Raw genomic sequence first — 24,747 nt, 5'->3', positions numbered from 1 at the left:
GGCAGCTTGCAGACAGTGAGAGAATAAGTGCGAGCATTAAATACTGTGAGACTTGAATTGCTCGGTAGCCATGCTTTTAAACAGTCTATTAATTTTTAAATCCAGTATGAAATTAGATAACAATGCATGAAATAACGAATAAATACCTTTGTGCTTGAAAACTAAATGAATGAATTACCAAAGCTTTGATGCACAAAAATTCCAAAATACCGCAGACACGTGATTTGGTGTTACAAGGAACGCACTTTTCAATGAAAAGAAGTGTGAACTTTTGGATGAAAAGTCATCCGAGGAAAGAGGATTTTTCCTTGGATTTGTTAATAGTTTGTTACTATTCCTTGTTTATAACAGTCCATCTGTTTCCTCGGATGACTTTTCATCCAAAAGCTCACAGTTATTTGCACTCAAAAAGGTGTTCCTTGTAACACCGAAACACATCGCTACATACCAATTTTCACAAATGCCTACAAAACGAGGAAGTTGGAAAAAAAATAGAGCCCCGCCATTGGACTCAGCGCTCTCGTCATATGCAATAACCACGTTTCAACATTTGTTCTGGAAAAACAAGTCTGTACTGTCTCCTTGTTAGTAGCAGTTAATTCAAGGCTACCAGAGTGAACATCTTTATTTTTTCATTGCGCAAGAAAAAAGTTCCAATAACCCAAACACAGGAAAAGAAACGAGGAAACAGTACATGACACAGTATTTTGTTTTAGCAGTTATTTACAGGAGAAGATACCTTAGTTTTCTAATCTACTTACATCATGTCACTATCTGTTCACATTAGCAAACTTGAGACTCAATGTTTTGTTTTTACTTAGCTATACGTATTAAAAACTTCCTGTTTCACATTATTGCGAAGACAGTTGAACATAATAAAAAGAGATAAAAAGATAAAATTTGCTTTGTTCTACGTCAAGATGCTTCTAATTATAAAGCATTTTCATTATTTGCTTCATTTGTTAAACAGATAATTATTTTACGCGTGCATAAAAAACTATTATGTAAGTTCTTAAGTTAGTGTTAGCCAATAGTACTACTGTGCGATGTAAAAGTAGATGAAGTAATGTAGAATAAAAATTGCTTTTACTCGTACATTTGTCTTATAAAATATTTCACATGGAGTTTTCTACAACGGTAGCATTTTCAAAATATTTTGCAGTTCTCAATTTTAATAGAAGAAAGACATCATACAACTACTTCTAGTAGCAATAATAAAAATTATTTATATCAAAAATGATTCTTAAATTTAGCCCATTGAAAAATTTACTTTAAAGAAAATACTGATACTTGGAATAACTTCCCTTCTGGAAAGCAGGAAAACTAGATGCGGGTAAGTGTACTCATGTTTAAAATATATTAAACCAGCAGTTCAACGAAAGATAAATTATCAATTTCAATCATGCCTATGTTTAAATTGCCATGATCTGTTTACTATATTCTCAAAAATTTTCTTTAATATTTATTCTTAATAATTGTGCATAGTAATATACTACAGAGTTAAGTTCTCTACCCCGTAACTAATACAAACTGCATGTTTTAAATCTTGTAAAAGTTTATGCTGTGCATGCCAAACATAACTCTCTGGGATTTAATACGAGACCTAACCAGACAGTGGGAAAAGTTACCATTCTAAATCTTTTTTTTTTTTTTTTTTTTTTGGAGTTAGCAAAGCAATTTCAATGGGAGGAAACATGCCTGGTGAAAGGAATGCATAATAGTGTGTATCTTGCAAGTTACGCTTTGTGGTGCTCCCCACCATAATTTCATATTTATGCTTAATTTAAAATTATTTTGCTTTTCAGAATTGTATAAAAAAGAAATTGTTCTCAGAAATTCATTTAAATACTAGCCTGCGTGCCCGGCGTTGCACGGGCTACTTAAAAAATGAAAGAGATGTCCAATTGATGTTTTTGTATTACTCTGACATCAGTTTCTAAAGCGCTAAGAAGTAAATAAATACGCGTAATGCAAGGTTTGTAAAACACCAGTAGAGCATATTTTTGTCAAAATTCTCTTTAACGTTAATCATAGTTATCAATGATACAAGTTATGAGTATTTTCAATTAGCACAAAAGATGAAAATATATGCATTATCAACTATAATCTCTGGTCACTTTAAACTGAATTAAATCTGATAGACTATATCTGAAATATTTATGTACAATTACGATCATCTTTTTACATAAAATGACACACACATTTTGATTGATTATGTGAAACTAAAGCACCAAGGCTAAATAAATACCAATAAGCATTAATTAAATACCAAGTCATCAGAGTCCAAGATAGCTTTAGTTAAAATCCTTAAAAACAATTTTTTTGTTCAACTCTGTTTCACTTAAAGAAATCCAAACAATCTTGATTTAACATGTTCTTTTAACGATACAAACTGTATTTCAAAAATAGAAACAGGAAAGAAAAAGAAAGTTATTGCAATTCGAAAACTCACCCATGTAACGGGAAAAAGTTCAACAAAATAAACATAATTAGTCGCACATCCTAAATGTATCAAAATATGAGGCCGGTGAATGATAAACTTACACTACAATCAATAAATATAGCTAAAGAAACAACTTTTATATGAGGAAAAGAGTTAAGAACGTTGAATGTAAAAAATAAAAAAAGGACAGACGATAAAATAAAGGCTATATCCGAATAGAACAACCAATTTTAAACTAATTTGAAATGAAATTCTGGATGGAAACGTTGTTTTAAGATTTGGACAGCAGCCAAAAAAATCTCTTTTAAAACAATTATTCGAATTTTATTTGCTCATACGCAAAATGGCAACAGGAAAGAAATAAAAATTCCTGAATAACGTTATGTTAATTAACGTTTTAATTAATATCTCCGCTAATTAAAGTCGTACAATTACGAGATTGGTTCTATTGTTTTCTTTGGAAAATTTCGAATTGATCGGTATCTCGTTCGACTTTCGATTCGCAGCGGTTCTCGAGGAGATCGATCTTCAGACAGACAGACAGACAGACAGACAGACGGACGCGAACAGATTTTAATATTATAGTGGATTAAAGATGTAGGGGAAGAGTGGGTATAGTGAGATGCAAAAACTTAATCACATTTTTTAATTATGAAAAAACATTGAAACCAATTTTTTTTTAATTCTTTAATTTTTGCTACAGTAATAGGTATTATAAAAGTTGATTTAGAAAAAATTGAATTTAAACAAAAGAAAAATAAAATAAAAACTAAATGCAATTTTGTCTCACTGTTCCTCGAGCGAGTGAGAACAGTAAGACAGAATAAGGGGGAACAATAAGACACACATTTATCAAGCTAGCGAACATTGAAAGTATCAAGATTGACTTGAAAACTTATTAATCCTTGTCGCTGTTTGGTTTTACTCTGGTTTACGTGATCAAGTCACATTTCAAACAAAAACATGTGAGAATCGGGTTTTCCGTTTAGGGGCTACGATGCACATGGTGAAATTAGAGGTCCTATATGACCCAAGGCCGTAGACTGGGCACACCTAGATAAAAACACTCTCGATAAAGTACCTTTCAAACAAAGAAAAAAAAATCAAATTTGATTCGTTTGTTAGGGGCTACTATGCCAAACACACACGTCGAATTTATAATCCAATTCCTTTTTGCGTCGGGGTTAAAGACTAAAGTTGTACAAATTAAATATGAAATTGAAATGAAGACGACACATAATTTACATAAAATCTAGCGAATCTACGTTAGTTATATAAAATATAGAAAATACACCTATAATATTTCGATAAAGGGGCCATAACTTCATTCAATACCCTTATTGGTGCAGAGTGTTCAAACTTATCTTCTTACTATTTTCGTCAACAGTTTAGTTGTAATTAAATTCCACTCAACACATACTTTTTCCATTTCTTATATAAAAGTCCCATGGGAACAGTGAGGCACGAGCTCATGCTGTCTCAGTGTTCCTGTCTCACTGTTCCCTCATTGGTATATCTGTATTAAAATGGCGCTTACTCAGTGCAAAGAAAAATAACAAAATCATTTTACTGCTAAAATGAACGTTAATAATAGGATAAAAAAAAGATTAATATTACCAGTTTTTAAAGTGTATCAAACAAGGCAAGGAACAATACAACGAGTAATTCAAAAAAATTACTTTGATGAAGTTAAATTCAGATGACGTAATTATTTTTCTCAAATTCGATCTGATCGCAAATTTTTTTATGCAATAATGTTCACAGGATGTAGATTTAACTTTACAAAAGTGTTGCCAGTCAAGAAATAGCTAAACAAAAAGAAAAATGCTGCCGTCTCACTGTTCTCCCTGTCTCACTGTACCCACTTTTCCCCTACTATAATATAAATTGTTTGGAGTCTAAAATCGGTAGAGAGAGAGATATAACTGATGGCAGATAATTGACGTTGAGTACGGGATAGTAAACACGTTAAGTCCTTGATGAATTTCTTTTATTCTTTTCTGCTTTTGTAATGTTATCACTTTCTGTTTCAGACCAAATATGTTATCCTCGCTATTCCTCCCATCTTGCAAATGAAGATCCATTTTACTCCTGATTTGCCAGCTCTTCGGAACCAACTTAACCAAAGACAACCGATTGGATCTGTTATGAAGACTATTTTGTACTATAACTCGACGTTTTGGAGAGACCATGGTAGAAATTAACAGTGATTTCTATTTTGTCTAAATCAATAGGAACAATTTTCAAAATTTCTGGGTAGATTACAGAGCAAAATTAGAAGTAGTAGCAAAACGAAAAGGTTGTTTTTTATTTACTTTTACATAGTAAAGGAAGCATTGTATTCACGAAAAAAAAATCACTCAAATATCGGCCCTAAATTTTCATTTTGCTCACCCCCGAATGAATGCTGAGTTGTTTTTTCGACCCGACCGCGCGTGCATATGTACAGGTAGTTATCAAAATAATGGAAACACCTGTGAATAAAAGTGACCTTTTTGAATGCGCTTCGTAAGCAATAAAGAATAAAACTAGGGGTCTGATTTTTTTTATAAAGAACAATAAATGTATTCTGGTTGTTTGTGGTGGCTTAATTAAAGTTCTGGAAGGCTTGGATTTTTTTCAAGCGCGCGAAATGTTGGACCTCTCAAATTTTAAAAGAGATCAAATTTTTGGAGCGTATCTAGCTGGAGCAAATGTAACTGAAACATCTCAACTTTTTGGTGTTTCTAGAGGTGCAGCATCTAAAGTCATAACAGCATACACACAGTGCGGTAAGACAAGCTCAGTAAAGCAAAATAGCAGGCGGAAAGAGAACCTCAGTGAAAGAGGTCAACAGGTATTGAAGCGGATTGTAAGGTCCAAAAAGCGGACAAAAGCAGCAAAAGTGCCCACAGAACGAAATTACCACTGGATTCACCAGTATAAGTGATTACAGTTAGAAGGCACTTTTATAAACCGAACATTTACGGAAGAATAGCGATTCCCAAAACACTTGTCACAAATATTAATCCTAAACGTCGTTTACAGTGGTGGCACACTCACAAATCCTGATTGATTGATGAGTGGAAGAGAGTAACATAGTCTGACAAAACGTCTTTAGCACTTTTTCCTACTACAGGACGGGTACGAGTTTGGAAGACACCAACGCAAGCGTATGATCGTGATTCTCTCCTTCCAACGGTCAAGCATGGACTAGGATCTGTCATGATATGACCAGTCAAGTCGTGGATTTTCGCTGGATCTCTCGTAACCCTAAAAAGAAAGATCACTGGGAAGAAGTATAGACACATTTCAGCTGACAAGATCCATCCTATGATGCAAACTTTGTTTCCTGGAGAAGATGGAGTTTTCCAAGCTGATAATGCTCCAATTCATGCAGCGAGGCTTGTTCAATCGTGGTTTGATGAACACGAGGGTGAATTAAAACATCTGCCTTGGCCAGCACTGCCACCTGACTTTATTGTAATTGAACCGTTATGGTCTATTTTCGAGCAATCAATATTCTCCAGTAACGTCTCTCCCAGAGCTTTCACAATATCTCCATGAAGAATGGTGCAAAATTACTCTGAACACTATTCAACATTTTTATGAATCGATTTCTCGGCGAATCCAAGCTGTATTGCATGTCAAAGGTGGTCCTACACCATACAAATGAAAAATTCTTTATAAATCCCAAGTGCTTCCATTATTTTGATAACTACCTGTACCTAAGAACGTATGGATATCCGAAACGTCCATTTTGACGATCCCCGAGTTAATTACCAAGCGTTTTCTCGTGATGTCTGTATATGCGTATGTATGTATGTACGCATGTATATATATACGTATCTCGGGTAACTCAAGAACGGTACGCCGTAGAAAATTGAAATTCGGTATGCAGACTCCCAGTGAGGTCTAGTTGTGCACCTCCCCTTTTAATTGCATTCGGATATTCCAAAAAAGGTCTTTTACACCTTTTTGGAGAAAATCAGTGTTGATGTCATTGCAAAACCCAAGTGATAATACAATTTGGCAAATACTTGGCGATATGCCGCCAAGCTTTTGGTCCCCAAGTTTGTCGCTAAATTTTGTCGCCAACTTGGCCCAACTTGGATTGCCAAGTTGACGACAAATTTCGCGAAAAAAATGATTTTCGAATCTGGCTTCAATTTGGCGCTATTGGCGATATTTAGAGTTATCCATTAAAAACCGTTTACATTGTTGGTATCAAAAAAATTATTCTCTGTAAAAGGTTTTTTTGCATCGGCAAACTAGGAGTGAAAATATTTGAAATGTTTCCTTGCTTACTCCAAGGTACTATTATCGTTAAATTGGTGTAAAAGGTTTTTTCGTTCGTTCTTTTAATTTAATATTTAGCTTGTAACAAAATTATGCAAAAAGAATTTTCAGCAGATGAAACGTATAATTTTTATGAACATTTTAAAACTACATGCTAAACTCGGAATAAAATGTAGGGAATCATTTTGGATTGTGGCATCTTTCTCTGCCCAGCATTGAATTTGGAAACATCTATTTTTTTTTTTAATGCTGCCTTCGTTCTGATAAACTTTGACGTATACGCGGTTATTCAGGAAGTTAATCTTTGAGGTATAATATGCCTTGTTAATGAAGAAGCTCAAAAACTTGGTATCTGTACTGACTTAAATGGCTAAAACTATCATTTAATTACGCTTAATAATTCACTTTTCTGTCTGGGAAGAGTTTGCCACGTTTAACTATGATTAGGAATGGGTTTTGAAAAATATAACATTGCGTGTGAAAAGCGAAAGATCTATTCAGTGAACTTAGCAGATCCTGTGACGCAAATAGAGCTACAAGAAATATAAGGTCAAAACTTCAGAAATCCAAGTACACCTCGCCTCTTTTCTCTACATTGTTGTTGTTGAACTTTAAAACATTTTAGAAATTGAGGGGGTTTTTTTTTTCAAATGTTGCGTAGAAAACCCCTTATGTTTTACTTTTCATGTTCCTCGTCATTTGAATCTTCAAAGATTCTTGAAGATAATTTTCGATTTAAATTTTTTAATAATCTTTTCAAATTAATTATTTTATTTTGATTTTTTATAAAATGAAAATGTTGGTCATTGTGCTACGCCCCAGTAGGGCTGCCACTCGAGGCCGAAGCGACTACCCGAATCGTACGAAATCGCGTCGAATCGTACCAAACCGACTTTTACACCACATGAAAAAGTAGTAACAAAACTCTTAAAACAGTAACTGAGGGGAAAAAAACATATATATATATATATATTATTGAATATTTAAAGTTTCCAAGTTTAAAAGCATATGTTGTTTTGGATTTTTAACTTACATAACAATTATTTTCAGGACTTTGTGGATCTCTTCTCGTCGAAGGTGGGGAAGAACATCCTATGTTTCTTACCCTCGATGACACTAAGCCGGATGGGACTCATCCAGCAATAATTGGGTAATACATATATTGCTCTCAAAAAAAGAAAAGAAAAGAAAGGAAAAACATTTCAAGATTGTATGTTTAGAAATGTTTTAGACGAGTTGCTTTTTTACTAGGAATAATTAAATGATCATTTAATTCAGTCAAATTTGTAACTGTGGCTACAGAAAAATGCCAAACAGGTAGATAATGCTAGTAATTTTTACTATCGTAGTTCAAGGAAGAGTTGCTCAATTATAGCAATGGAACACACTCACTTGAGAAAAAAATTCTGTTATCTTTGATTTAACTGCCATAGGCTCGAAATTATGCATGAAAATGTAATTGACGAGTAGAAATGAGGGAAAGTCGCTCACATTGAGATATTATTGCTCTTTCTCTTTTCATTTTTTTATATTGATCAATTATCGTCAAAATATTACCTAGTATCCTTTAAACATTTGTCTACATTAATAAATAGGTTTCAGTCCAATATCTACTGTAGACAAAAAGATAATTATAGGGAATTTTTACATTGTTTTAAGGTGTACTACCTTGTGCCTGATGGGGCACTTGATGAATTTTAAAATATTCAGTGAAAATTGATTGACTGTTAAAATATACAGTGAAATGGCATACATAGCACAAAAAGACATACATGGAGCGGTTTATTCAGAAAAAGAAGGATGCTTTAGCTCTTTAGCACCTTTCATCAAGTGTTTGAGATAAAGCATAAAAGTTTACTGTGGAAATGACCAACTACTTAAATTTTCATCAAAAATTTTTATAAACGCAAGTTAAGTACGTTGAAATCAAAAAAAAAAAAAAGCACAGTATGTTTTTTGGTAAAAAAGTTATCGAATAAAAAAAATCCTATAAATAGATTTAAAACGAGCTGATGTGTGCATCACATGACTTCCTTTATACAAAAAAGTAAAGATAAACTGTCCAAGTTTTTTTTCACTCACAAATGTTCGATGTGCGCGCGTTTCGTAATGTTTTATGCATATTAATTTTTCCAATATTGGCAATTTTAATTTGATTCAATGGTTTACGTTCCAAATATCGCCAATAGTGATCAAAATGAAACCAGACAAAAAAAAAAAACGTCAAATGTGTTGCCAAGTTGGCGATAAAACTTTGCGACCAAAAGCTTGGCGATATATCGCCAAGTGTTTGCCAAATTACAACACCACTTGAGTTTGCATTGAAATTAACAATGATTTCCATCCAAAAAGGTGTAAAAGACCCCCTTTGGAACATCAGAATGCAACCAGAAAGGGAGGTGCCCAACAAACCCCTATAGGGTCTACGTACCAAATTTCAACTTTCTAGGACATACCGTAAATAAGTTATGTGACATACATACGCACATATGCACATACGTACATACAGACTAGGGTGGGCCGAAATAAGCCGAAAAAATTTTTTTTTCGAAATCAATTTTTGGATAGCGCGCAAAAGTTGCGTAGTGAGCTAGTTAGCACTCACAAAAAATTTCTTGGATATTAAAAAATATCTAGCCGGCGCTATTTGACATTGGAAAACCGTAAAAAAAGAGAAAAATGAATTTTTGTCGAAATTTTTTTTAAAAAACTAAATTCCAAATATTTTGCTGGAATGCACCGAAAATGTTATATAATGAGCCAGTTCGAGCCCATAAAATGTTTCATTGATTTTAATGAGCATTTAACCGCTCCTTTCCGACATCAAAAATTGGAGAAAAATGAAAAAATATTGAATTTCTTTAAAAACCAATGTGAAAATTATTTTTCAAAATTAAATCATAGATTAATTAACTAAATAGCACTTTTAATCATAGTAATTATTATCACGCAATAGTATCATACATTTTCTATAGAATTACATATATAGATAATAAAATTTTAAAAAAGAAATCTTCAAATTTGATTTATAATACCTCAAGCATAATGAATATTATTTTTCGGAATAATATTGTCCCTTGTTATCAAATGATGGAAGTTTTTTCCTAGCATGAAGTTTTGCACGAATGTATCCATCTCGTGCAGTTTCACCACGAACTTTTATTGCAGCTTCGGTTATTAGTTTCACACAACGTTTCACAGCTTGCGTGTGACAGGGAAATTTTTCGAAAGTAAACTCTGTAGAATGTTCTTTGCACATTTCTTTCCATTGTTGGTCTTTTAGATGCATTGTAAGAGTTGGCTCTGTTACAACACAGTTTGCCCAATTAACTAAATCAACATAATCAACGGCTTCAAAATTGAGTTTAGGACGCTCAAAAAATCGTACACCGTCCGAGCTCTTCGTCTTCTTATTTCTAGAGTTCAGAATGCACCTAACAGCTAATTCCCGAATGTATTTTCTTGAGTCAAACAACATTGTCAACAGTAGCTGTTCAGGATGAGCGAAATATGCATTACTTGAGAGAACTTTGAAAATTATCTCCTTAACGTTGTCTGGAAACTGCCTTCCAAGAGAAATCATTTTCCAAAAATGTTGGGCGCCGTACTGGCAGTTCGGTTTTATTTTTATTTCAAACCACATTGGAGCATAAACTAACATTACATACTTTACAAGTATTGTAAGATTTTCTGATGGAGTTGGAGTGCCTATATACAAGCGTAACAAATGGTTTGCAGTTGTCAGCCATCGTGCTCGACTGACTGAGTTTGCCTGGGCTACTGTCAGCCACGCTTGAAGGACAACTGACCATCTTTTACGGCAAGACAGATTCTATACAAATATTGTTGTTAATACTTAAATTTTTTATATCTTCCATGTCCAAAACCAGAAGATTGCAGTCAATTTTATCAAATTTGACCACCGGATTTTTTTGCAATCTCTAAGAAGTTGTTCGATAGCTCCAGAATATGAATATGGCCACTTTGTGCAACCGTCCAATTCCAGTATAAGATGCCTCAGTGGCAACTCATTGTGGACATTGGACGCAAGAGAGGACCCCTTTAATTGCTTAACTCCCAGCTGTGGAGGTGTAGAATTACAGCATTTCTTAAAGAAGAATACTTGCGTTCAATTCATTAATCAGTTTAAAAGACTTCAGAGGATTCACATTTTTTTAATACTCAAGGGCTCTATTTGTCAAATATATATAAAATAGTTATAAAATAATCTTAGGAATAATAGAAGTAGTTGAGCGCCGTTTATTATCCCGAAGAAACTACTGGAACCAAAGATTAAAAAATTAGCATCTTATGTAACTATTTTTTATTTGAGTGTGTGCATTTTTTAAAATTGGCGTACAAATGTCGCTTGAAATTGATTAAATTTTCACTGTTTTTTCTAGGTAACGTATTGCGTAACATTTCAGTACTTACTTATATCGAAACTACTTTTAATTTTTTTTTTTTTTCATTTTTCCAATGTTTCAGTCTTAAAGGAGCGTAGCTAAATATTCTACGAAATGTATAAAAATCTTTGAGGATTTCAACTAATGCACTGACAGATACTTCTAATGTTTGTTGAAACTAGCTTCAAACTTTTATTTTTGCCTCCCCCCCCCTCTTTTTTTTTTTTTTTTTTTTTGAAAAAAGTGCATTTTTGTCCTTTTTTTCAGTTTTTCAAGGTCAAATAGCGCCGGCTAAATATTAAACAAATTTAGCGAAATTTTTTATGGGTAATAACGGGTCCATATAGCAACTTTTCCGCACTATCCAAAAAGAGATTTCCAAAAAAAGTTTTTTCGGCCCACCCTAATACAGACGTCACGAGGAAACTCGTTGTAATTAACTCAGGGATGGTCAAAATGGATATTTTGGGTGTCTATACGTTCTTAGGCACTTATCCACGTGTGGTCGAGTTGAAAAAAAAAAAAAATCAACATTCATTCGGGGGTGAGCAAAATGGAAATTAAGGTCGCTTTTTGAGTGAAAATTTTTTCGCGAATACAATACTTCCTTTTTTGTAAAAGGAAGTAAAAATAGATTTGAAGACTATTCGTTGCCTCTTGAATGCCACGTGAAGCAAAGTTTAAACAAAATAAATATTTCATGTCTGTATATTTTACTGGTTGTTATCATTAGTTAATTAACTAGTTAATAGTGTAAATGTACTGAAGAAACATACTTAAGCTCTAAAACAATTCTGTCAAACTGATCGGATCGTCTAATGGCGTTCAGTTTAACATATTACTTATTACACCCTTTGTGCGACCTTAAATGTGAGTTTTCTATAATATGTGATACTTATAAGTTCCTTTCCTTCATACAAAACCCCTTATTTTATTTCAAACAAAAATGAAAATTAGAAAAGCTTCAGTTTTTGGGTTGAAATATTAATATTTTTACATAATGTAAGGTGTCCGAAAAGTCCTTGACTCATTCAAAAAACTCATAGAAATGCAACAAATTGTCGTATAAATATGTGGTTTGCAGAAGAACAACATTCCTCAGATTGAACGTTTGCGCAGGTTCCCGAATTAAAAAAAAATTTCAAATCGTGTTTAAATGTGGCGCTGTACCGTCACAGTAAGAAAAACAAACGTAAGGTGAGGTGCTTAATCCTTTATTAAATAGAAACCAATGCCTTTCATTACTAGAATTAATTGCCTTCACCGCATGTTGCTCAAACCACATAAAAACGGTGGTCTAGTTCATCCCAGCATGGAAAGCCGACACAGTTAAGCCTACATGGAAAATATGCATTTTCAGATCTTCAATGCTAGCAATGCTACCTAATTTGACACAAATGAGCACAAAAATATCGTGAACCTGAGAATTATTATGATGCAGACTTTAGAGCAGGAATTAATAAATGGAGGGAGCAATTCCAATCATTTGCCTAGCAAAAGCTGAGGTAAGAACTCCAAGCCACGTGACTCAACAAGGACAAATGTTTGCGTGAAACTGGAGAAAGAAACCTGATTTCCTCCAATGCTTTGCTTTGAAATACATCACGTTACTGGAAAGTTTGCTTCACGAAGGAAATTCTTCACTCCCTCCATTTTATCTTTTCTCAATGGTTCAGACCGCATATTCATTCTACGATTTGTTTCTTTTTCTATGAAATTTTAAAATGTGTCTAATACTTTTCAGACACCCTGCATAGTAATACGTCTGAATAAATTTCCCTAGTCTAGATAATATTGTTATAACGCTTAATTACATCAAATATGAACTAGTTTTGATGTACTTTTAATTTATTTAAATTTTAAAGAATTATAGATTTTGTGTGCTTTTATTGTAGATTTATTCTGGCAGACAAATGCCGTAAACTGCATCTCTTAAGTCCTGAAGAGCGTCGTAATCTACTAGCCAAAAGTTTGGCCCAAGCAACCGGACTAAAAGAATTCCTAAAAGTAAGACTTCAAGGACATCTTATTTATTTTAATTGATAATACTGATTATCTATCACCTTTCATTGAGTTGTTTTCATTCACTTCTTTATCCTCAAACTTTGCATTTTGAAATTTTGCCTCAAATGTACCTATGTATAGAGAAGAAGAGGTACGCTCCAATAAATTTTGAAAACTCAACACATTTCTTACTTGACACACTATATAGATAAAACTTATCATGACTTTGTTTTCCGAGAAAAACTATTAATTTCCTTATCACAGACCCAAATAATTAAAAGTCTCTCAAATAGCTTTATTAATTGTATTTTTCAATTTTATTTACTTTGTTATTGATACAGTGATGATATGTCATCTTTTTTTTAATGATCCATAATTCATTTCTTTATCTTTGCCCTTATTACGCAAGGTATCTGATTGCTAAAGGATTTACAAGATCTTAAAAGCATGTATAAGAAAGCGAAAGAGGTTTGAGTAGTTTTTTTTTTTTTTTTTGAGAACTGAATAGATTTCTTGCTTACATTATTGTATTTCCGATTTCATTTCAAAAAGATTAATTTTTTATCACAAATGCAAACATTAAAAGTCTTCAAACAAATAAACTCGGGGAAATGATTTAAAAACATGAACCGTTTCATTTCAAACCTTTCCCCATCTAGGAACAAACACTTTTGAGCAATCTATGTACAGTGTTCAATGAAATTTTGTAAAAAATGAAATCATGAATAACTTTCATCAAAAACTATCTTGAAATATTATAAAATTGAAAGAGCAAAATTAATAACCACATTAGAGTGGTTCAAAAATACATGTAAAAAAAGTTTCTCCTAAATAACAAGACACCCCTCAATGTGTTTAGTCTAGGGATGGTAATATACAGGAAGAATTTTAGTTTCCTATTTCAAGTGAAAAAGGGTGCTCAACCCCCCTCCCCCAAACATCATAAGTATGGGGAGGAGGGTTAAAAAATACATTAAACTGAAAAAACTATGCTACATATTATAATATACACGAGTAATATGCATATACTTTGCAAAAAAAAATATATTATTTACAAAAAAACAGTTGGGGAAATTAAATGTTTCTAAATTTGTGACATGTTCTATGCTACGGTTAATGTTAAATTAACGGGTCGATGAGCAACCTTTTAAAATTTGAGTAAGAAGCTAAAACTTTTGCAGCATACTACTATTAGTAAGTCTAAAAAAATAGGGGGTGTCCTGGACTGTAGCTAAAAAAAAGGTTTTTTGAACCACCCTAAACCACATGTTACGAAAATGATTTTTTTAAATTATTTGTCTATTCAAAAGTACATCCATCAAAATAGGTACAAAAATCTAATTTTTAAACAGCGTGAAAGCTCATACCAGTTACAGTAGTCTTTCAAATTAAGGGCTTAAATTGAGTATGGTGTTTCTACAGAGAGAAAAAATCTGTCAGATCACTTTGCAGGCGATTCAAATTTCTTTCTCATTTTAAAAATATATATATACTTTTTCGCATTTTAGATTTTTAAAAAAATAAAATTTTACCATGTGCTGCTTTTAATGTATGTAATGATCAAACAAAAACGAAGTAAAAAGCAATTATTTTTACTATTACTACTTACAAATCTAAGTTTTTAAAGTAAACATACAAAAACGTTCTTAACCTTTTTTTTAATTAAAAACCAAATCCATTTCCTTCGAATTTTTTTGAAATAACGTATTACGTGTATTTAAAGAAAAAAAACTCTTAAAAGTACGCGTTTCTGCAGTGAAATAAAGCTCTCATTATATGAAAATGAATAGGTGCATATGCAATTGCATACTTTTTTTTCTTTTGATGTTGATGAACATAATTGTGCAAAAACGGCTTGTTTTCCAATTATTATTTTTTTAATTAAATTTTTGGTGCACATTTTAGGAATTAATAGGGCATATTTTCAAAAGTATTTTGATGATTTGTTGAGCATATAATCCGTTCTCTAGTTGTAAATCGCTAAACGTAAATAATTTAACCATCCAAAAAATCTGATAAGTTTATTCCTACCTGCGTTAAAACAAAATGAATAAGAAACGAATTTATTGAATGAGGATTTAAAAACTTTTGGAAGTTGAAATCACGCAGGCAGATATAGAAACAAATTTTTGTCAAAAAAGTACTTTGTTGTAGTGAACTGTTCAAATTATGCAGCCCCAATTAAGCTAAGTCCTTGTCAAAAAACTTCTAAAGTTCAATTCTTTCACACAAAAAATTGTTCGAAATTCTCCAGAACATATAACAGTTTATTTTTTTCTCTCAAGGAATATTAAACATTATTAAACCATAATAGAATTATTTCAATGTGCATGGTTTAATAATGTAAAATTTTACCATTATAATTAAAATCAATTGCATTGCAAAAAACGATTATTTTACAACATAGAATAAAGCTCAAACGATCTTTAAAAAGATTTTCAACTGTACAATCTTTTACAGCCTATCCATTACGAAGAGAAAAACTGGATGGAGGAACAATACTCTGGTGGTTGTTACACTGCTATGTGTCCACCTGGATTTCTTACTAGATATGGAAGGTAAAATTAACATTTTTTGATAGAGTTTGGAATCATATCAGGTCTGTCAAAGACTATACTTTGAAACCGTACTCTTTACACAAATCGAAAAGTAAATTAGAAAATCGAAAGTAAATTAGAAAATGTACCAAGTATTCTTTCTGTTTCAATTACTTCCGGTTGGTGGCGTGATGCTAAGGTGTTGGCTTTCTACGCCTTGAACCTCGGGTTCTGACCTGAGGTGGCCAATCGGAGAATTTTCGAGGTGCAGAAAATTATCAGCGCACATGTCATATGATTATGCGGCATGTAAAAGATCCCTTGAGTATTCGTTTGGCTTTGAATTCCATCTGCAAAATTAAATTTCCCAGTGCAGTTTCGCATCGAAGAGAGCCAGGTGCCTCCATCTGGTGGAAATTGGGCGTCAAAAACTACATGTATCATGCATCAGCGCCTTAATGGTGGCACACGAGAGACTATTGCCTTGTTGGGGAGCGCACTAGGTCTGGTAAAGGCCAAATTGCCTCTTACACAGCCCCACTGGAAACAAAAAAAAAATCTATAGCCTGTTAAATGCAGCCAATGTGAACAGAGTGGAGTATGAAATGTTAACATAATAAGAATTACAATGTTAAGATATTTTTATCTGAGTAAAGAAACATGGACTTGTTTTTGTTGCCGTTTTCACGTTCTGAAGGTAAGGACGTGTCCTCTCTAGTTAGTATGCTTCAGTCAAGTCTGTGATCCAAAAATGCAGAAAAGAATGCTTTTATATAGCCTTTCACAGCGCCAAATTTAGACTCTTATAGCGTCTAAAGATGACACGAAAATTATTGTAGTTTGTGAGGAACGTTTTTAAAAAACTCCTAGTAATAATAAATGCATATTTTAATTGATTTTAATGTTATGATGACACCTACTAAAAGAAGTAAACTGTTCATACAAATTACATTATACGGTGACATTGATTGCAAAACTAAGTGTATTTAATATAGCACGTCTCACAAATAACTGATAAAATTCACTAGCTTAACCTAATGAATTCAGTGGGATCATTGCACCTCTGTTCACCAGGCCTTGCAACCCATGTTTTCAATCTCTGATGAAATATGTGTGCACGCAAAATTCCTATGGTGATAAGTAACCATTTTTCCCCAAACCTGATCTGGTTTTTGTTTTTCAGATCCTCAAACTTTTCAAAAAAATTCATTTTCTGTCATTCGCTAATAATCTACATCGCTTCCTATAATCTACAAATACACTTATTTCTTCAGTAAATTGTGTCTAATGCCGAAAATTTTCAATCTTTCTGAAATTTTTCAAACGTATTGGTGAAAGCATGAAGTTTTATTTTGAAAAATATTAAAAAGTAGATTTATTAAAAATTTTTACATCATCTAATTTTATTTAAAAATGAATAAATAAAACACCACAAGCATTTTTTTCTGGTGAAAAGCATGAGTTTACTTAAATAGTTTTTATATTAAGAGGCAGAGGTACTATTCAATAATTTAAACATTTGAAATAAAACTAAAGGTGTGTTCTACCATTGAAAAGAAAAAATTGGAGGCTTTGTTCGTTTTCTTGTTGATATTGCACAATATATGCGCGTCAGTAGAGCGATTTTTGAAGAAGTATTTCTTTACTTTTTTCTATCTAGTTACCCTTTAAGCGAAATATACCTTTATTTTTAAAGTGTTTTTTCATCACTTTTAAGCAACTAAAAAACCTTTTTTCCGCCTAAGAAATAGAATGCCCAAAGAATTTATGAGTGAAAAACTGAGTTACAAAATTCAGTAAAAAGGCAGCTGCAGAGTAAAAGACGTGCCTTTTTTTTTTTGTAATATAGTCTGCGACAACATAAAAAGTTTACAGTTTTTGTAACCTATCAGCTCTATTCTTTCAATTCATTTATAATTCTAAAGTGTAAGTAAAATGTCTTTAATGTAAACTAAAGGGAGAACAAAAGCATAGGGACACTTTCACAAATTCATATTTTTAAGAATTTCTCGCGAAATAAGAAACTAAGTGTTTTGTAACCTTTGTCACTTAAAAAGCATGCTTCAGCAAACATTTTTTATTAAAAATGAAATCAAGCATGCATTTAAGGGACCACCAACAAGCTGAAGAAAGAAAATATGTTTTTTGATTATCCTTCATCCAAAAAAAAAAACTTAAAAAAAGATGTAAACTTCAGAAATTAGTTTATTTCCTATGTACTGTAATGTTAAATATTTTAGAAAATTATTTTTCGTGAAAGTATCACCCTCTTTTAAAAAAAATCATTTTGTTTTCACTAGTAATTGGCTCATAATATGCATTGTTTTCCGTCAAACTTTACCAAACTTTCAGAAAACTTTACAGCATAAAAGAGAATTCTTATGTTCTAAAATTTAAAATAAATGTGTTGAAAATTTCATGATATATGAACACTTAAAGCAATTAATTCCTCATTGCACATGCCTGAAAGTTACCAATTTTAACATTCAAAATGTTGTAACCATATTGATTTGTTAACGTTTTAAAAATCCTGTTGAATATCGTAAAAATTTAAAAAGTCATGAGTGACCTAATGAGCCGAATTTCAATTACTCAAAGACAGGCGACGAATCGTAAGGGATCGTTTGCATCTTGGAAACCCTTGCCTGCAATCGTTCAGTGTGTGTGTAAAACAGTGGCAATCAAATTTGTGAACAATACCTTATGATTCATCACGTTTCCGAGGATCATTAAAATACAGTTCATTAGATCACCAATATCTTTCTAAATTTTAAAGACATTCAACTGGAATTTTATAAGTTCATAAATCTCTTTGCCTCGGAAATTTTGAAAGTCAAAAATTGCTATCTTTCATGTCTGCGAAGGGAGAAATCAGTTGCTTTAAACTATCACATTTCACTACATTTTCAACATTATCTTCCTAAATTTTAGTCTAATGATTCTGTTGAGTGCTGTCAAGTTTTCTGAAAGTTTGGTACGGTCGAGAGAGAAAACTCTGCGTGTGAACCAAAAACATGCGAACAAAATCGATATTTTTTTAAAGAAATACATACTTTTATCTTCGTGAATATAGGCGACCCATTCTATAAAATTATTGTACGTGGTAAATAAATTCATTTCTGAAATCTATATCCATTTTTCAGCTATTTTTAATGAAGGATGATCAAAAAAACATTTTTTGTTTCTTCAGTTTGTTGCTGGTCCCCTAAAAGCACTGGTGATTTTATTTTTTGAGAAATGTAAGCTGAAGTATTCCGTTAATGTAACAAAAGTTACAGACCAATTGGTTTCTTATTTCTCGAGAAATTCTCAAGTATGAATTTTTGAAAGTGTCCTTATGGTTTTGGTTACATGGTGTATGTTCAAACAAGAGTTCTCACTTTAATGCAAACTTTGAAATTCTAAACATATTAAAAGAATAAATTTGATGGATTACAAAAACTATAAATTTATTGTATTGTCACATACTATTTAAAAAAAATCTTTATTCTACAGCTGAACTTTACTGAATTTTGGAACTGAATTTTCCACTTATAAATTATTCTTCTCTGCTCATTATATTTCTTAGGGAAGACACATTTTTCAGTTATTTAACAGTGATGAAAATATACTTTAAAAATAAAGGTATCTTTCCCATAGACAAATGTTTAGAACCACCATAGAAATACTGCGCACACAAAATTTTATCAAACTCTGAGGACATGGGTTACAAAATACTTTTTACTTCCTTTTACAAAAAAGGAAGTATTGTATTCGCGAAAAAATTTTCACTCAAAAATCGGCCTTAATTTCCATTTTTCTCATCCCCGAATGAATGTTGAGTTTTTTTTTCCATCCGACCACACGTGGATATATGCCTAGAAACGTACAGACACCAGAAATATCCATTTTGACGACCCCCGAGTTAATTACAACGAATTTTCTCGTGACGTCCGTATGTACGTATGTATGTGCGTATGTGTGTATGTGTCTCGCATAATTCAAAAACAGGATGTCCTAGAAAGTTTAATTTTTTTTTTTTAATTTTGTTTCAGTTTGGCCATTATTGGTGATATTTAGAGAGTAAATAATTGAATCACATTAAAATTGCCAATAATGGGAAAATGACATTAAATTGGAGTAAAAGGAAGTCATGTGATGCACTTATCAGCTCGTTTCCTGGGAGAATTGAGATGGATTGACCCAATGGTCATCAAAGTAGTTCAATAGTTTAAAAGAATAAGTCTTTGCTTCAGAACTAGGTAGGGAAAAGTGGGTAGAAGCAGCTAAACGCACTTACACACTTACAGATGGTACATTCTTAACAAACCGATGTTTTACCCGATAGTTAGCAAGACAATCGTTGCTCAAATGCATCCTTGTATGAAATCTTCCTTCTAATAACGAAATAAGTAACATATTTTTCCTATTTATGACCAACATCAATAATAATTATCCGTAATTTAAGTGCAAGATAATTAACTTTTTCAGGATTTTGCGAACCCCAATAGACAGACTTCATTTTGCTGGTACTGAGACTGCAACTCTGTGGTCTGGTTATATGGATGGGGCAATTCAAGCGGGTGAGCGTGCAGCACGAGAAGTTTTGCATAACATGGGCTTGATAACAGCAGATCGTATTTGGCAGACAGAACCTCAATCTCAAGTAAGATTTATAAACTAAATTTGTTGATTATTTATGTATTTTTCTTATCTACAACTAATATTTAGACGAGAGAAAAACATTTTCAGGGGTTTTTTTTTTTTTAATTGATGCATTTTTTATACAACTGTTAAAACAAGTTTGCGAATTTTGCATTAAAAGATAAAATATTTATTTTAGTTCGAAAACTGAATGCGCTGAATTTTTTATTTTAATTTTGTTTGTTTGAAATTTTTATCGAAATTCTAGATGCCTAAGATTTACGATTTCGGTTTAAATAAAATATTAGGGTCTGGTGGGGTAAAGTGGTCATAAAATCGTAGGTTTTCAACTTATGTGAATAATAGATACAATAAATTCTTTAAACATTTTAACTTTTTTTGTTTTTATTTTACATTGCGTTATTAAATAACACATCACATTGAGTTTTAGGGAAATAAATATTGATTTAAGTAGTTTTATAACAATTTCTTTTCTCTTTGTATTTATGACCACTTTACCCCATGGGGTGGGGGAAAGTGGTCATAGCATGGGGTAAAGTGGTCATAGTTGCAAATAGATGCAAAACCGTTATAAACAACCCTAATATTTGTAAATTTCGGTTATTTTTATAGTTACAAGTATATGCACAAGCATATGTGTGTGTACACGAGTATATACGTGCCGTGTAAACATTAGTAAACACGTTCATATATGAGTAGATATATGTATGCATCAGATACATGCATGCACGTGCCTACTCAAGTATATACGCGTATACACTGGCATATAAGCATGTATACGTGATTAACTACAGGAGTGCATACATGTCTACACGAGTATATACGTGTCACGTGTATGAACGTGTCACATTTACGTACGGGTATATACGCATGTAAACGAACATCATATGCGTGTATGCACTTGTATCTCGAGTACTTACGTGCATACCTGAGTATATACGTGTACAGTAGACGTATACACGCATATATAAGTGTACATACACACATATACGTGTATACACGAGTTAAGGGGGTCCGGGACACATTTTGAAAAAAATTTTATTATGTACTTTAGAGTTTTGAAATTTTTTTAACTGATTCATCATTTATTTAATAAGCAAAATCATAACATAAATATGAAAAAAAATTATTTTTTTATTTAAATTTAATTAGTTTTTTTCAAAAAAATGGGGTTGCTTTAAATTGCTATAACTCAAAATATTGTTGGTCAATTTTTCAATTTTTTTTCAAAAAAGTATGCACAAATATCTAAGCTTTTATTCGGCGATTTTAAAAATATTGATTCAATAAAAAATAAAAAATATTTGAAGAAAAATTTCGAAAAATTCGAAGATACTTTTTTTTAAAAAAATCATAATTTTTGCAGTAAACGTTTTCTTCAAGTTCGCCAAATAAAAATTAAAGTAAATTGCTTGAAAAAGATATGCTCCAAGTTTCATTACTTTATCTCTATCGGTTCCTGACTTATAAGAGTTTGAATGCAAGAAATCGGGAAAAATTGCATCATGGAGAAAAACGCGTTTAAAGTTTTAAAGTTATGTACACATTCGTTAGATGCATGCAACAAAAATAACTATAATTTTCGTTCTATTTAAGGTAGAAACAAGATTCAAACGTCTTCTTAAGCAGAAAAAACGGAGCAATTTTTCAAATTATAAAAAAAAAATTGCAAAATTTGAGGATTTTTGTGTCCCGGACCCCCTTAATACGTGGATACATCCAGTGCGTGTTTGTACGTGTCTACTCTTATATATATATATATATATATATATATATATATATATATATATATATAGTGAAGCACGAGTATATACGTATGTATACGTGCAAACACGATTATATACCTGCATAGACGTATATACGTACATTTACGTGCATATACCAGTAGATGTATGTATACACGAGTATATAACTTATATACATGTATGCCTACATAATGAATCCAAGCTCTTAGGTAAAATCTAAGGAGTGTGACAGGGGAGGATAAGAAGCGAAGAATTATAAGGAACTTATGTTCGCTGACGCGCTACATGCACACAAAGCCAGAAACTGATGGATGCAAACAAATTGCAATTTTGTTACACGAAGATGATTTTACCCCCAACATTTTACTTTTTAAGAAATATTTAGAGCAGTTGTTAAAAGACTGCATATAGTCGCAACAAAGGCACAGCGACAGATGAAACTTTTTCAAAAGTCTCGTTATTGCAACAGAGAGTGGTTTGTGATTGCGACACACATGTATTACAGCTGCAGGCCACAAATTTCATCAATCGCTTTAAATCTTTCTTGAGACCTAAAATGTTGTGTAAAATCGTCTGTGTGTAATGAATTTGTGACCTTTTTGCATTAATCAGTCGCTGGTTTTGCGTGCATGTAGCGCGTCAGCATTCTTTTTGTGACCATATGTTCCTTCTGTGTGATTCTTGCTTCATATCCTCCCCTCTAACACATTTTAATAATTTGCTCAAAAGTTTAAACTCACCCTGTTTACTTGTATATCATATGCTTGTATGTGTCTACTCGAGTACATACGCGTATATTCGTGTCTACCTGAGTATATATGTGTTTATATATATATATATATATATATATATATATACGAGTATAAGTGAGTATATACGTGTATAGCCGAATGTATATCTGTATTGATTAAAAATACTTGCAGATACCCATATACGTATTTATTAGTGCATTTATGTGAATACGTCTATACACGTGCCTACACAAGTATATGCATCATATATTTAAAGTAAAAACAATACCGTTTACTGCAAAAACAATACATATTAAGTGAAATTAATATTTAATTTATATCTGCGTTATACTTAACGATTAAGTGACATTAGAAGAACAATATTTGCTTAGCCTAATATTATGACCACTTTACCCCATCTTACTTAAATTGTTCTAAAAAATTATCTAAAAGAGATTCAGCTAACTGCTAATGAGTAAGAGTTCTTGAGACATGTAGGAAGCTTCCTATGCAGCCAATTTGTTCATAATTCTAACAAACAAAATTTCCCAACGAAGTTAAAAGAGGTGTTTAGATTTAAAAACTTCTCATATTCACACAGAATATTTTTTTTACCAAATAAAATTTTTCCAGTTGTAAAATTTTGTATTCAAAATGTAGTTTCTACCTGCCCTACTCTATAATAAAACTTTCACATTCATTTGAACATTTATTTCCAATCTATAGTCATTTATTTGACGAATGACCACTTTACCCCATTGACCACTTTCCCCCACCAGATCCTATAGTGTCGATATTCTGTTAAACTAGTTATTAAATTAATGGAAGTTTAAATAAATTTGTAAGTACTTTTGTAACATACAAATTATTAAAAAATGCCACTTGTTTAGTTTTTGTTTTCAAGTGTTTTCCGTTCATCTAATTACATCATTCATGAATTTAATTGTCTTTCAGTAATTTAAACTAAAAAAACATTCTTTTTTTTTCAGGACGTTGTCCCACAGCCATTTCATGTAACATTTTCTGAAAGATATACACCCTCTATACCAAGATTTTTGAAGTTCGTTTCATTTTCAACTGTTATTGGAGCAGCAACTGTTCTTTTCCTGAGGTGTCCTCGATTAATGAAAAACTTAAAAGTTTGATGAAACATACTAGTCTATGAATTTTTCCAGTCAAAGGGAAGTTTTAATTTAAAACTCAAAAATAAACAATACCGAAATTTATGTTATTTGGTTTTCTTTGCATTTGAATTACTATAAAACCGATGCAATGCTGTTATATTGAACAGCATATTGTGAACCAAAATTCATTATTAATTTTTTTTCTGAAACACTTGAAAGACTAATAAAGCAAAATTAAGATGCAACAGAGCAAACTTAAAGTACATTTGCAAGGTGTTCTATGTGAAAACCTACACTCTTGTCTATTTCACTCTGAAAATAATTAAAACATATATATATATAATTTTTTTTTACATTGTTTATACTTTTGCAATGACACCATGATTATGATATCAAGTTATTATCTAGCGAAGCAATGTGTTCTAGGACAACATTTGGAGTTAGACTTAATTATTGGTGCGCTTTTTGATCAGCATTTACTAAATATTCAATAAAGAATTCGAATAATAGCGCATTTATGAACTCAAACTTGAGAACAGAAAAAAATAGGTAATATTTTTTTTTACTTTTTTAAATTTTATTCCACTAACTGACTCACTCATTTATTTATTTATTTGTTTATTTATTTTTGCATTAAAGAGCTAGACGATTGTGAAAAGAAAAAAAAACGTGAAAAAAAATAAAAAGGTGTTTTTATTGGTATATCAAGAGACAATAGAGCAAGGACATTCATTTATAAGATCTTTAACTCATTCTTATAAATGCCTTAACGCCACATCCATGGAAAAATACCCTAGAATTTCTGGAATTTCGCTAAGATGAGAAAATTACATAG

At 31.9% G+C, this 24,747-nt stretch overlaps 1 protein-coding gene across 1 annotated transcript in view; it reads left to right on the top strand.

Moving 5' to 3' along the window:
• The window catches only part of LOC129218263 (amine oxidase [flavin-containing]-like), a 69,442-nt gene extending 45,428 nt beyond the window's left edge, over positions 1–24,014 (top strand). Inside the window, exons 9-14 of the mRNA XM_054852490.1 lie at positions 4,477–4,636; positions 7,772–7,871; positions 13,023–13,134; positions 15,592–15,689; positions 20,139–20,313; positions 23,778–24,014. Of these exons, the coding sequence (XP_054708465.1) occupies positions 4,477–4,636; positions 7,772–7,871; positions 13,023–13,134; positions 15,592–15,689; positions 20,139–20,313; positions 23,778–23,933 (801 nt within the window). The 3' untranslated portion in view covers positions 23,934–24,014. The remainder of the gene's footprint in view (positions 1–4,476; positions 4,637–7,771; positions 7,872–13,022; positions 13,135–15,591; positions 15,690–20,138; positions 20,314–23,777) is intronic.
• Positions 24,015–24,747: the final 733 nt, after the last annotated feature.

Source organism: Uloborus diversus, chromosome 3 (genome assembly GCF_026930045.1).
Source record: "Uloborus diversus isolate 005 chromosome 3, Udiv.v.3.1, whole genome shotgun sequence".
NCBI lineage: Eukaryota > Metazoa > Arthropoda > Arachnida > Araneae > Uloboridae > Uloborus > Uloborus diversus.
This window is presented reverse-complemented; position numbering and strand designations above follow the sequence as displayed.